The sequence below is a fragment of the Crinia signifera genome, chromosome 7 (assembly GCF_055691185.1).
Source record: "Crinia signifera chromosome 7, ASM5569118v1, whole genome shotgun sequence".
NCBI classification, from domain to species: Eukaryota; Metazoa; Chordata; class Amphibia; order Anura; family Myobatrachidae; genus Crinia; species Crinia signifera.
Genome location: NC_139223.1, coordinates 38713945 through 38726749, shown reverse-complemented (window position 1 = coordinate 38726749; position 12805 = coordinate 38713945). Strand labels below are relative to the sequence as shown.

Here is a 12805-nt window from a genome sequence, read left to right as displayed (position 1 = left end):
AAAACACTGTTATATTTGGTAGGAGGAATGTTCTCTACCTTCCTAAACAGTTCCTCTGACTCTTAACCTCGTTGGCCATCTAGATTCTATAGTATGATGTCTCTCAGCCCTACAAGTTTAGCTACAGAAGGAAAAGTAGTGTGACCTTCACCCTACAGTAGCCATGAGTGCATTGTATTTAAGGTGAATCTCCCTTTTGTTTCTCCATAGGGCTGAGGATGGTTATAGACCTTAATCAGGAGGAATACATCCCCTTTCTCCAGACTACAGCTGCTGCCAGACTGATTTTGCACCAGCAGAGAAGCTTTCCGTTCCTGAAGGATCTGGGGATTTATGCCATGCCTGGGACCGAGACCTCTGTGGCCGTTCTCGTGGTATGTTGGTGAGAAAGTACACACAGAACAATGCTATCTGATGGGACACCGGCCAGCTCCTGGTTTGGTTAAAACTGGGTGAATCCACAATGCAACAGCCTCATAATAGTTTATGGCTGCTGTTGTTGTAACAATGTCCCTTACTTAAGTGGATGTTATCTTATGTTTTCACTGTTAAGTTCTCAACCTCCTGGGGAGCGGAGGGGGGGGGGGGTGCATTCTTGCATTTATGTACGGGCAAAAGAAGGTGCTTTGCAAGAAGTAGCCTATTGATCGAGATCAACAACGTTTAAGGATTACAAGGGATTAAATAAAAATTAGGGATGTGCATGCTCTGATTTACTCTGATTTCAAAGCAGGATCTTATTGGCTATCCACTGTCAACAACTGTCATGGGGTTTGGGATAGCCAATAAGATCCTGCTTTTTGAAATCAGAGTAAATCAGAACCTGTACATCTCTAATTAAAATAAATTCAGTTATTAATAATACTACTTACATGACTTTAATTATTTATTACAAGGCTGAAGTATAGATTTATTCAGTAACTTCCTTTCAGATATTTTAATTTCCAGACGATTAAACTGAAATTAAATTGCGTTTGTCCCACACAGTTGCACTTTCTTTTTCGTCCACTAGGGGGCACAGGAGTTCACGCTGGGTATGAGAGGTGAGGTAGCAGAGCGTGCACCAAAGGGTTACAAAAATGTACCCAGCATGCTCCCTGCCTCCCTTCTCCCTCATAACCCGCCCCCTGACCCTGGGTCACCAGTTTTTTCTTTGGTGCCAAGGAGAGAGCAGCACCATTATCGCGGCTGTTAGAACAGCCATGGGTTAGAGCTGCTGCGGCGGGTGCTCTTTTAGTGAATCACCGGCAGCGCAGCTCCATCACTCGGCGGCGGCGGCGGCGACGGCAGCGCTGGCGACTGGGCTGGGGACTTCCGTTGCGGGACCCTCTCTCGGAGGCTCCCGCATGCTGCACTCCGTCCCCGGGCAGGTAAGCGGCGGTTCCCTGCTTGCAGGGAGTCGCGTCTAGCAGTGATCCCCCCCCCCGTTTGTATGGGAGTCAGCGGGGGGGCAGGCAGTGGGGGTCTGGACTGCTCCACCTTTCCACTAGATCACCAGGGATAATTAGTCAGGCTACAGATGGGTCTTTTCCCATCTTGGCAGGGGATGGCGCTGGCGTCGCCAGCCGCCATCCCCCGCCAGCGCCATGGCGATCGTGAGAAGGGGACACGCGCGCACGAGAGGCGCGCGCGTCCCCTTCCGACGGCGCTTCCATACGTTTCCCCGGGTCCCCGCCGGCTTGCCGGCGGTAACCCGGGGTCCCCGCCGACTGCCCGCACCCCCCCTAACCCCCCCCCTAACCCTGTACGTCTCCCTGAGGCGGAGACGGACAGGGTTTCCGTCGCGCCAGCGTCGGAGACTGAGACGCGCGTGCGCGTGAGACGCACGCGCGTCTCAGTCTCCTCGCTGGCGTGGCTGCTGGCGGGTCGCCAGCGCAGACGCCATGGCGACCCGCCAGCAAGGATGGGACAAGACCCATACACATTGGAATGTTGTATATTGGGCCTGGTTAGTACTTGAGTGGGAGACCATATAGGAACACCAGGTGCTGTAGGTTAGTCCCTCCTCCACCCCTGGGGAAGTGCTGAGGCTTGCTCTCTGATTGCCCCAGGTGTCCCAGCTCCTCGTTTAGGTCCTAATCAGCAGCCATTCTGGCACTTGCTGGGTTTAGAGATAGAGGCTGCTGGGATTCTCCCCCACACCCTGCTCCTGGAAGCCAGGTGTGTGTGTAGTATTTCTCCTCTCCTGCTGCTGGCTGGATTGTTGAGCTTTGCTGAAGTCTTCTTTCCAATATCATTGGAAGCTTGAAGACAGCCTGGGATCTACAGCTAATGCTGTATATTGGGCCTGGTTAGTACTTGAGTGGGTGACCACATAGGAACACCAGGTGATGTAGGATTGCCCCAGGTGTCCCAGCTCCTCATTAAGGTCCTAATCAGCAGCCATTCTGGCACTTGCTGGGTTTAGAGACGGAGGCTGCTGGGATTCTCCCCCACACCCTGCTCCTGGAGCCTGGTGTGTGTGTGTGTGTGGTATTTCTCCTCTCCTGCTGCTGGCTGGATTGTTGAGCTTTGCTGATGTCTTCTTTCCAATATCATTGGAAGCTTGAAGACAGCCTGGGATCTACAGCTAATGCTGTATATTGGGCCTGGTAAGTACTTGAGTGGGTGACCACATAGGAACACCAGGTGCTGTAGGAGTACGGAGGGTGTAATGGTTAGCATTACTGCCTCACAGCACTGAGGTCCTGGGTTCGATTCCCACCATGGTCCTAACTGTGCGGAGTTTGTATATTCTCCCCGTACTTGAGTGGGTTTCCTCCGGGCACTCCGGTTTCCTCCCACAATCCAAAAAAAAAATATATATATTTTTGCCCCAGGTGTCCCAGCTCCTCGTTAAGGTCCTAATCAGCAGCCATTCTGGCACTTGCTGGGTTTAGAGATGGAGGCTGCTGGGATTCTCCCCCACACCCTGCTTCTGGAGCCTGGTGTTTGTGGTATTTATCCTCTCCTGCGGCTGGTACTCTGATGCTCTCTTCCTTCCAATATCATTGGAAGAGATGAAAGTTTGAAACACTGTCACCATTCATAGTATTGGCTTTGCATATACGGTGTCTCCTTTTCAGCTTGCTGAATTGTTGAGTTTATCTGCCCATACCAAATGGCTTTGCTAAAGCTTTGTGGGTAAGGCTGCAAGTGTGTTGCTTGGGTGTCAGTGTTGTAACTGCTGGTGTTTTTTGTCTTTTATCATGGACAGTATGCCTAAGGAGAAACCTGGCAAGGAGACTCCATCTCCGATGCAGCGTACCTGTAGGGTATGTGTGGACATACTCTCTCAGCAGGAGGAGGATATCTGTTCCAGGTGTTTGGCCCTTGAAGCAGATCTTCTGCTGCCTTCACAGCAGGAACCGGCCTGGGCTTCGACCTTGACTCAGATATTGACATATTGACCGCTTGTCAACTCCTTACCTCCTGCGCCCCTGCCCCCTGTGCCCATGCCCCCTGTGGCAGTGGCCAGCACCAGTGTTGGGGCAGCTCCTGCTTATGTAGAGCCCCCTTGGTGGCAATCCTTTGCACAATCTGTGCAGGGGTTGACGGCTACTCGGGCGGGCAGGGATTCGAGGAGGCAGTGTAGGCAGCAGAGTCCCGATGCGGGTTCTCCGCGTTCCGATTCGGATTCCAGCTTAGTGGCGAAATCCGCAGGGGCCGATGACACTTTGTCCTGAGTGGAGGTAGAGTCTCTGATGCAGGAGGTTAAGGCAGTCCTCCAGAGGGAGGATGAGGCTCCTGCCCCTAAAAGTAAAGACCTGCTTTTTAAGCGTCTTAAGAAAGTATCGGCCCAGCTCCCGCCTTCGGCCCTCATGGAGGATTTATTGGAGACTGCGTGGTCTCAACCGTTTAGAAGGTTCCAGCTTTCCAAGCGACTTACTACTTTTTAACCTGTTCCTCCCACAGAGAGGGCTAAGTGGGAAAATCCTCCCCTGGCGGATGATCATGTTGCGCGATTAGCTCGCGCTTCAGTACTGCCCATTTCGGATTCTTCATCTTTGAAGGACCCTTCTGAGAATTTCCTCAGGACTGCTTTTCACAGGCAGGGGCCATTAGGTGTACCACGCTTGCCACGTCATGGGTTTTCCAAGGCAGTGTCTGAGTGGGCGGGCAAGGTGGAGAGAGGTTTGTCCGACGGCACTAGTCCTTCCTCTAGATTTTCCTCATCCACTAAGGGAGCCAAGCCCTGCACCAAGCAGCCCTGGGCTACCAGACGTCCAGTGGCTAAACAGGTCAGGGAGGTGTCCTGACATTCCGGTTCCCCCCTCCTCAGTGTTATTTTTGCACGGGTCTTCCAAAGGACCCAGCGAAACGACAAGTGCTACAGCTTTCCATCTGCTCTCTTTTGGACTCGAACGTCATTGTTCCAGTTCCTCAGGAGCAGAGGGGTCAGGGGTTCTTCTCCACCCTATTCTTGATTCACAAACTGGATGGTTCTCACCGTCCTATCCTGAATCTGAAGTCGCTCACTATTTTTCTGCGAGTGCCGAAGTTTCACATGGAGTCCCTGCGTTCGATCATTCTCTCACTGGAGCCAGGGGACTTCATGGCCTCGCTAGATATACTTCACATCCCCATCCGACAGGAACATCAGCACTTTGAGGTTCGCCCTTCGGTTCGAACACTTCCAGTTCAGGGCGCTACCTTTTGGTCTATCTACGGCTCCCAGGGTGTTCACCAAGGTGATGGCGGTCAGGGCTGCACACCTGCACCGGCTGGGGGTTCGGATGATTCCATACCTGGACGGCCCACTGATTTTGGAAAGTCCCCAGACCTACTACGGAGTCATTTGCAGGTCGTGATTACACTTCTGTTATCTCACGGTTGGAGGATAACCTGGAAGAAATCGTTTCTTACTCCTTCCCAAAGGACACTTCACTTGGGAGCTCGGCTGGGCACTCGGTTGTAGAGAGTATATCTTCCAGAGGATAAGATCCACTCCCTTCAGAGGAAGATTCATTCCCTTATAGGTCACAGAAGGGTCTCAGTACACAAGTGTATGGTGGTGTCTTCGACATGGTAGAGTATACACAGTTTCACTCGCGCCCACTTCGGCTTTACACTCTCAGCCAGTGGACAGGAGATCATACTCGTCTAAGGAGTCAATTGATCACACTGCCCCCGAAGGTTCGCCTGTCTCTCACATGGTGGTTAAAGACAGACAACTTGTCTCAGGGCCGCCTGTTTTGGATTCCAACCTGAGTCTTGCTTACCACGGATGCCAGCCTACGGGGCTGGGGAGCGGTTTGCAATTCTCAATCTTTTCAGGGTCGCTGGACGGCTCAGGAGTGTCACCTTCTGATCAATCTCCAGGAATTGAGAGCAATCCTTCTGGCTCTTCAGAGGTTGGGGTCCCTCATCCGAGGGTGCCCTGTAAAGATCCGGTCCGACAGCACCACGCCTGTGGCCTTTATCAACAGGCAGGGCGGGACATGCAGCAAAGGAGCGATAAAAGAAGTCTCCTAGATATTCAGGTGGGCGGAGAAGCAGATTTCTGCAATCTCTGCAGTCTTCATCCCAGGGGTTCTCAATTTTGAGGCAGACTTTTTAAGTCGGCAAGATAGTGTACGCATTCCCCCTGTTTCAACTCCTACTTCGCCTTCTGTGGAAGTTCAGGAAGGAGGGAGGAATGATGATCCTAGTGGCCCCAGATTGGCCCCGTCGAGGTTGGTACGCGGTTCTATGGAACCTGTTGGTAGCCTCTCCTCTGAGTCTATCTCTGCGTCCAGACCTGATTTCACAGGGGCCATTCCGACACCCGGACTTTAGTGGCCTGGCTTTGACGGGCTGGCTGTTGAGGTGTCCCTCTTTAGAGGTTTTCCGGGCACTTCAATAGTCTCCTTTCGAGCCTCTGGAGGAGGTGGATCTGAAATGGCTATCCTGGAAGGTGGCTTCTTGTTGGCTATTTCCTCAGCACGAAGGGGGTCTGACATGAGTGCATTATCATGGAAACCGTCTTTTCTGGTATTTCACCCGGACAGGGCGGTTCTTTGTACCAAACTGGATTTTCATCCAAAGGTGGTGTCTGAGTTTCACCTTAACCAGGAAATAGTGGTGCCTTCTTTTCCAGGTTCTTCTGAAGCTGAAGCTTCTCTTGATGTAGTCCGTGCGTTGCAGATTTATCTTCGCAGGACTAAGTCAACTTTTAAGTCGGGTTCACTGTTTGTGCTTTATAGGGCCAATAAGAGGGGCTAGCCCGCTTCCAAACAGTCCTTGGCGAGATGGCTCAGATCAGTGGTTCGCCAAGCGTATCTTTCCACACTGATTACTCCCCCGGAGGGGATTACTGCACATTCTACCAGGTCTGTGGGTACATCCTGGGCCGCTAATCGAGGCGCCTGGGCTGAACAGCTCTGTAAGGCGGCTACTTGGTCCTCTTCCCAGACCTTTATCAAGTTTTATGCATTTGATACCTTTGCATCGGCTAATGCACAGTTTGGTAGACATGTGCTTTCCGCAGTCCAGGAGCGTCCCCCACCCGTGAGGGGACAGCTTTCGGACGTCCCAGCGTGAACTTTCTGTGCCCCCTAGTGGACGAAAAAGAAAATAGGATTTATGGTCTTACCTTGATAAATCCCTTTCTTTGAGTCCATAGGGGGCACAGGACGCCCTCCCAGATGCACCTGGTAGCGGGGCTTCCTATGTAGGAAAGTTCCATGGCTTTAGGGCCTGTATGCTATGTGGGTGTGCGTTTGCTCTTCCTTCTTCTCTGGCTCTGCTCCTACCTTGGGCTTGCTAACGAAACTGGTGACCCAGGGTCAGGGGGCGGGTTATAAGGGAGACAGGGAGCATGCTGGGTACATTTTTGTAACCCTTTGGTGCACGCTCTGCTACCTCACCTCTCATACCCAGCGTGAACTCCTGTGCCCCCTATGGACTCAAAGAAAGGGATTTATCAAGGTAAGACCATAAATCCTATTTTTTGCCAGATAAATAAATCACACAACAGAAAACCTTCGATATCACACAACACAAAGTCCCTAAAATCTAACGGTACTCTTTACCTAGCACGGCGCCCACGATTTTGATCGTGGGCATCGCAGGTAAAAAAATCGCGGGCATTGAATGCACTAAAAATCGGGTGCGACGCGACCGACGCAATGCCCGCGATTTCCCATAGGGAACAATGTTAAATGTCTCAATTGACCCGATTTTCATGTTCAATGCCTCAATTGACCCGATTTTTCCATAGGAAACAATGTTAAATGGCCCACAGAGGCCAAATAGCCACCCTGAAGTGTGAAATGGCCCCCACAAATGTTAACGCCACCCCACGATCAACGTCAACCCGAAGCATGGCGAGCGCAGCGGTACGCGTCCTACGACCTTTTCATACCCCCACTATCCACGTCGGCGTGGAGTTGAGAATAGAATAGTGTGGCGAGCGCAGCGAGGGGACGCGGATACCTTCACAGGTAAACGCGTCCTTTCGCGGGCTTCACAGGTATCCGCGTCCGCTCGCCACGCTTCGGGCTCGGTGGCTCGCTGCGCTCGCCACACTATTCTATTCTCAACTCCACGCCGATGTGGATAGTGGGGGTATGAAAAGGTCGTAGGACGCGTACCGCTGCCCCTCGGGGGCTTGCTGCGCTCGCCACGCTTCGGGTTCACGTTGATCGTGGGGTGGCGTTAACAATTGTGGGGGCCATTTCACACTTCAGGGTGCCTATTTGGCCTCTGTGGGCCATTTAACATTGTTTCCTATGGAAAAATCGGGTCAATTGAGGCATTGAACAGGAAAATCGGGTCAATTGAGACATTTAACATTGTTCCCTATGGGAAATCGCGGGCATCGCGTCGGTCGCGTCGCACCCGATTTTTTAGTGCATTCAATGCCCGCGATGGCCGCGATGGGTGCCGTGCTGAGTAAAGAGTATCAATCTAACAGATGTTAAGATAAAGAGATGCATCACAAAAAAAAAAAAAAAAAAAGGGAAATATTTTTGCTTATGCGGATTTCCAAAATTAAGTGTCATTATTTTAACCCTTCAAATTATAATTTCCAAATTGTATTTGCTATAGGAATTATACTACGTTATAGCAAAAAAGCTGATTTTTTTTTCCCCCAAGAGCCATTGGAGTTATTGGTACCATGTTTGGGGCAGCACAATTGTGTTTTTTTCCTGATTTTGTAGTTTGCAACAAAATTGGGCAACCTCTGAATTGTGTGTTTGTGCGTGTGTCAGCCCAAGTATTCCTTCTTAACTGAATTTTATCTGGTTTAGATTTAATCCACCACAACAGAAAATGTATTTGCTTCACGATCCTTGAGCTTGGTACGCACTATGGCCTGATTCAGGTTTGCTTGCTAAGCAGCGTAAATTTGCTACTTAGCGAGCCATCGAACACCTCCTGCCGGGTGTGCGAATGTCAGCCCCACGCCACCATGCGAATATCCCCACTGCATTGCGTATAGATGTTTAGCAAAAACATCCATTCGTGGGGGAGTGTACGGGGGCAAAGTCATTCTATGGTCGACTCCACATCAAATGATTTTTCCCCAGTTCATAAATGTCAGTCCTGAATGTTCTGTGATGTCATCCACCTGCCCCCCCAGCATGCATCGGCCCGCCTGAGTACCCATGTGAATGCCCAGCGTATTCCATCCCCCTGACCGCTTCCATCCCACCCCCACCCCCGTGCGATCGTGTTAGCGTCTGCAAAGTGGCCCATATGTGCATGCCCAAAACTAAAACATCGGTCCCCGGTGTGAATACACTGGGGGGCCGATCAAACAATCTCTTCTGATTGGATCGGGTGAGCTGCTCAAAAAACACCACCTTGGTTCTCAGCACTCCCGTTCCTTAACTTGATTGGTCAATCTTGTAACTACTTTACCACTGTCTTCATCTTTGCAGGACCAAACGCAACATTTAGAGGCTCCGTACTCTGCGTGCACAGTAAATGGCTCTGATATTCCTGTGGCGAATCTATATGAAAAATACAACAGTTCATATTCAATCCAGGTACTGAGACAAGTTTTAAGATACATTATTTTATTTATTTTTAAATGCACTTATTGCATCTGTTCGAAAAGTGCAGTATTAGTTTTAAAAATATATTTTTTATAAAGCAGGTCACAGCGTACCAGATTAATTCCATAGGCAAGCGTAGTTACAGGCAGCAGCATATAGGTAGTCCAGCATAGAACAGACTCTTGCAAAGCCCCAGTGGTCCCCACCATAGCCCACACCCCAGCCTATCGCTTGGGCAGCTAATCCTTCATCAAGAGCATTTTCCCTTTCCCTGGAAACACTTATATCAGATCTGTAGGTGCTGCTGACTACCCAACCTTGCTTCTGCCACTGCTCCAAAACCTGGTCTGGATCCTCCACATTACTCTCTTCTGTAGAGATGCTGTTTCTGCCACAATATATTTAATTTTTGTTTCCACATTAGAGAAGTTTAACCCTATGAGTGCCCAGGGGCGTAACTAACTATTCAGCGCCCCCCCCGCCGCACGTTTATTTGGCGCCCCCCACCTAACCTGCCCCCCCCCCCCTTCTTACCCGCGGTCTGCGTCGTCTCGCCCGGCTCTCTGTCGGGACCTTCCTGACGTCACGGTCCCGGCCGGCTCCTGCTGCTACAATGAAAACGGACTCTTAGAAAATGGCTGCCCCCATACTGCAGACAGAAAACTGTCTGAAGTATGGGGGCAGCCATTTTCTAATTGTCAGTTTTCATTGCAGCAAAAAAAAAAAAAACAGTTGCTGGGATTTCATGCAGATATTTTGAACAACTTTGGCACTCTAAGGGTTAAACTCCATAACTAGGCTTTAGTCGAACTACATAGTCCGCAAGTCCACTTACCCTTATTAGTCCAGGCCAGTACGTTTTCTAAACAAATGTGTGAAACAAATATGAAGTTTGTGGGAAGAGGACGGGGAGAGAGCAGAGCAAGGACGGGAGGGAAGGAAGAGACAAGGGGAGAAATTGACTACGGGTGTACTATTTCAGATGGGATGTTGCTATGGGCCACCAATTGGATACTATAATGTTCTAGAAGGTGCTAAATAAATAAGTAGATTCTGATTGGTTGCCCATAGCAATGTAGTAAATTCCCCCCACCCAAGGATTTAGGATTGAGGTGAAGGAGTAGGTGGTGCCAATAGTAGGGTAGGGGTAGAATTTTAAGAATGGATCTGCTGCATTTACACTTTCTAGAACCCACTTAGTTGGTTCTATTCCTTTATAATGAATTCCCTTTAATTAGAGGAACATGTTATCATGTTATGTAATCAGTTATCCATTAGAGCGATACTATAATGTTACCTGAGTACACAAACCGTTCAGTGCTCAGGGCAGCTGGCATTCACGGCCGATTGGATAGTACATAGCTGAACCAGCAGAGGACATCTTGGGCCGCCCATTATTTCTTTTTTTCTTTTTTTAATTATTATTATGTTCTGAAACAGCTACTGGAAGTCTTTCTGTTTTATTTTGTAACCATCCAGCAAATCACATAAATACCCCTTTTACACTGCCACAAAAACCCGGGTTTTCCTCTTGTGGACCCGGGTCAGCGACGGTGTAAAAGGGGTTAACCCGTGTCCCTTTACACGGGACTTCTAACCAGGTCCTGACCAGGGTAGAAAACGGGCAGGACCTGGGTAGAGGGCAGTGCAAATGGGTACGCCGGGTCATCCGACCCAGCTCCCGTTTACAGCAATGGGAGAAGCCCAACCTCCGGACCACAGCATCCTGCGGTCAACATGGAGGTTGGATGGGGGGGGGGGGGGGGGGAGTGCACAGCCTCCGCTGCTGTCCAGGGGCACTGATCTGTTTCAGACGTGCTGGATATGGAGAGAGGGAGCTGTGAAGACAGAGATTGGAGGAAGGAGCAGATAGGGTCTTGGGGGTGGGGAGGAGTTTGTGGGCTAAAAACTGTCACAGTTCAAAGTAAAAGTACATTGCAGAAGCCGTCACTTTAGACATACTTTTACCTAATTTATTCTATAAAAAGCTGACCCCAGCTCAGCCAGGGCCGAGATTGCAGGTTTTATGGAAACTGAAACAAATAATTCTTTCATCACTTGCAAATGACTTTCTCTTTTATTGTCACATTCTGTACTGAAGTGACACAAAATGATAAAAATTGATGAACAAAAAAAATGTAACAGCAAAATATTGTTCAGTCAAGACAATTCAGTAGAAGAACATTTAACTAATTCGGCTCCAGATTTGGTTTTAAACTAGTGGCATCCTAAACATATAAAAAAAATAACTAAACAAACGATATAATATACAGTATATTAATAATATAAGCACCTTTTAAAATAACTTACGGATTTTTTTTTTTTTTTTTTTACTTAATGCTGAAATGTTCTATGAGTAGCTGTCTATGATTTGGGTGTAACCCCTCTGCCGGCTGTTCTCGCTGCCCCATCTTTTACACATGACGCTGGATGTTTGGTTTATACTGACCTTTTTGCTTGCGGTGCTTGCCAACTATTGGGGCTAATACTCCGCTATGTAAAATGGTGACAAACCAGATCATTGAAATAGTCTTAATAGATGCTCTTGTGTTGAAAATAATTAAAATAATGAGACATATTGTAGAAGCTCTTGTCAAGCCACAGGGGATTCGCACAAGAACACAATGTACCGTACATAAATCCTGGTGTAAGTGAATGCGATCCAAAAGAGTTCAATGATGTGTTCAGACCTGGCAAAGAGCACAGACAAATATTTGTAATGATGCCCATTTTACTCTGTGATCGGTCTTCCATGCCAGCCAAATTATAGTGCTGCAAGAGCGGCAATACTAACAGTGAGGCATTCGACAGATCCTGAGACCTATATTAAAGAGACAACAACGTTTAAACATGAAAGGTCAACGAACGCCAATACAGGTTGAGTATCCCTTATCCGAAAAGCTCGGGACTGCAAGCATTTTGTATAAGGTATTTTTCCCGATTTTGGATTTTTTTTTAACCCATACTTATCTGGTCCCATGGTGGTGCCCCGCTGGTCCCCCGACATCCACGGTGGCCTTCAGGGGCATATCCGGTCCCAGGCCTGAAGGCCATCGGGACGAGGTAAGTATGAAAAAAAAACCTCCCTCCCCTCCACAAAAAAGCTGAAAAATTACGGTTTTTGGAATATTTTGGGTTTTGGAATACACGGATAAGGGAGAACCGACCTGTATATATGTATATTGCAATACCTTTAATTTGGACATTCTGAGCCAATAGAATTTTTTTAATTGTCATTAACAAGTAGAAACCGGAAATCCAATAAAAATATGCTGGTGCTATGTCTCGTAACCCTTTGAGTGCCATGTGACTTTATCAAAATTGTTGTGAAAATTGCCAAGCAAACATTTATATTCCTCATAATAAAATGTTATGTTTGTCTTGTATAGGAAATATAATCTTTTTTTTTACAGTTTTCATTTGAATTTATATAACAAATGTGAGCGACGCTGGCATTTTTAGCTGATATTTTGCACAGCTCTCACAGAGCTATTGCCACTTTAAAGGGTTAAATATGTTCTCACGTTCCCCACTGTATAGCAGCCAAATAAACAAAACTGTTTAAAAGCGATAATTTGTTTTATTTTTAGTTAATCAATATAAACTAAGCTAATGGGATATTTATACGGGGTTCATTGTGATTCAGAAATTAAAAGTAATAGTTTTTCGGTAATTATTATTATTTTTTTTTTAAATCTTTTAAGATCTTTTTATTTAAATTATATTTTGTACTTTTAGACCAGTTTTTGGTGATCGTCATGCAGTGTCAGTGACTTTATATTTTCCAGTCCGTATGAAACTTGTACATCTGGGTAGAATTGGGACAAATCTCTGTTCTCCTG

At 48.1% G+C, this 12805-nt stretch overlaps 1 protein-coding gene across 1 annotated transcript in view; it reads left to right on the top strand.

The window, feature by feature from the left end:
* Window positions 1-12805, top strand: part of SCNN1B (sodium channel epithelial 1 subunit beta) — a 70124-nt gene that overhangs the window by 51682 nt on the left and 5637 nt on the right. Inside the window, exons 6-7 of the mRNA XM_083152863.1 lie at window positions 211-374; window positions 8847-8954. Of these exons, the coding sequence (XP_083008989.1) occupies window positions 211-374; window positions 8847-8954 (272 nt within the window). The remainder of the gene's footprint in view (window positions 1-210; window positions 375-8846; window positions 8955-12805) is intronic.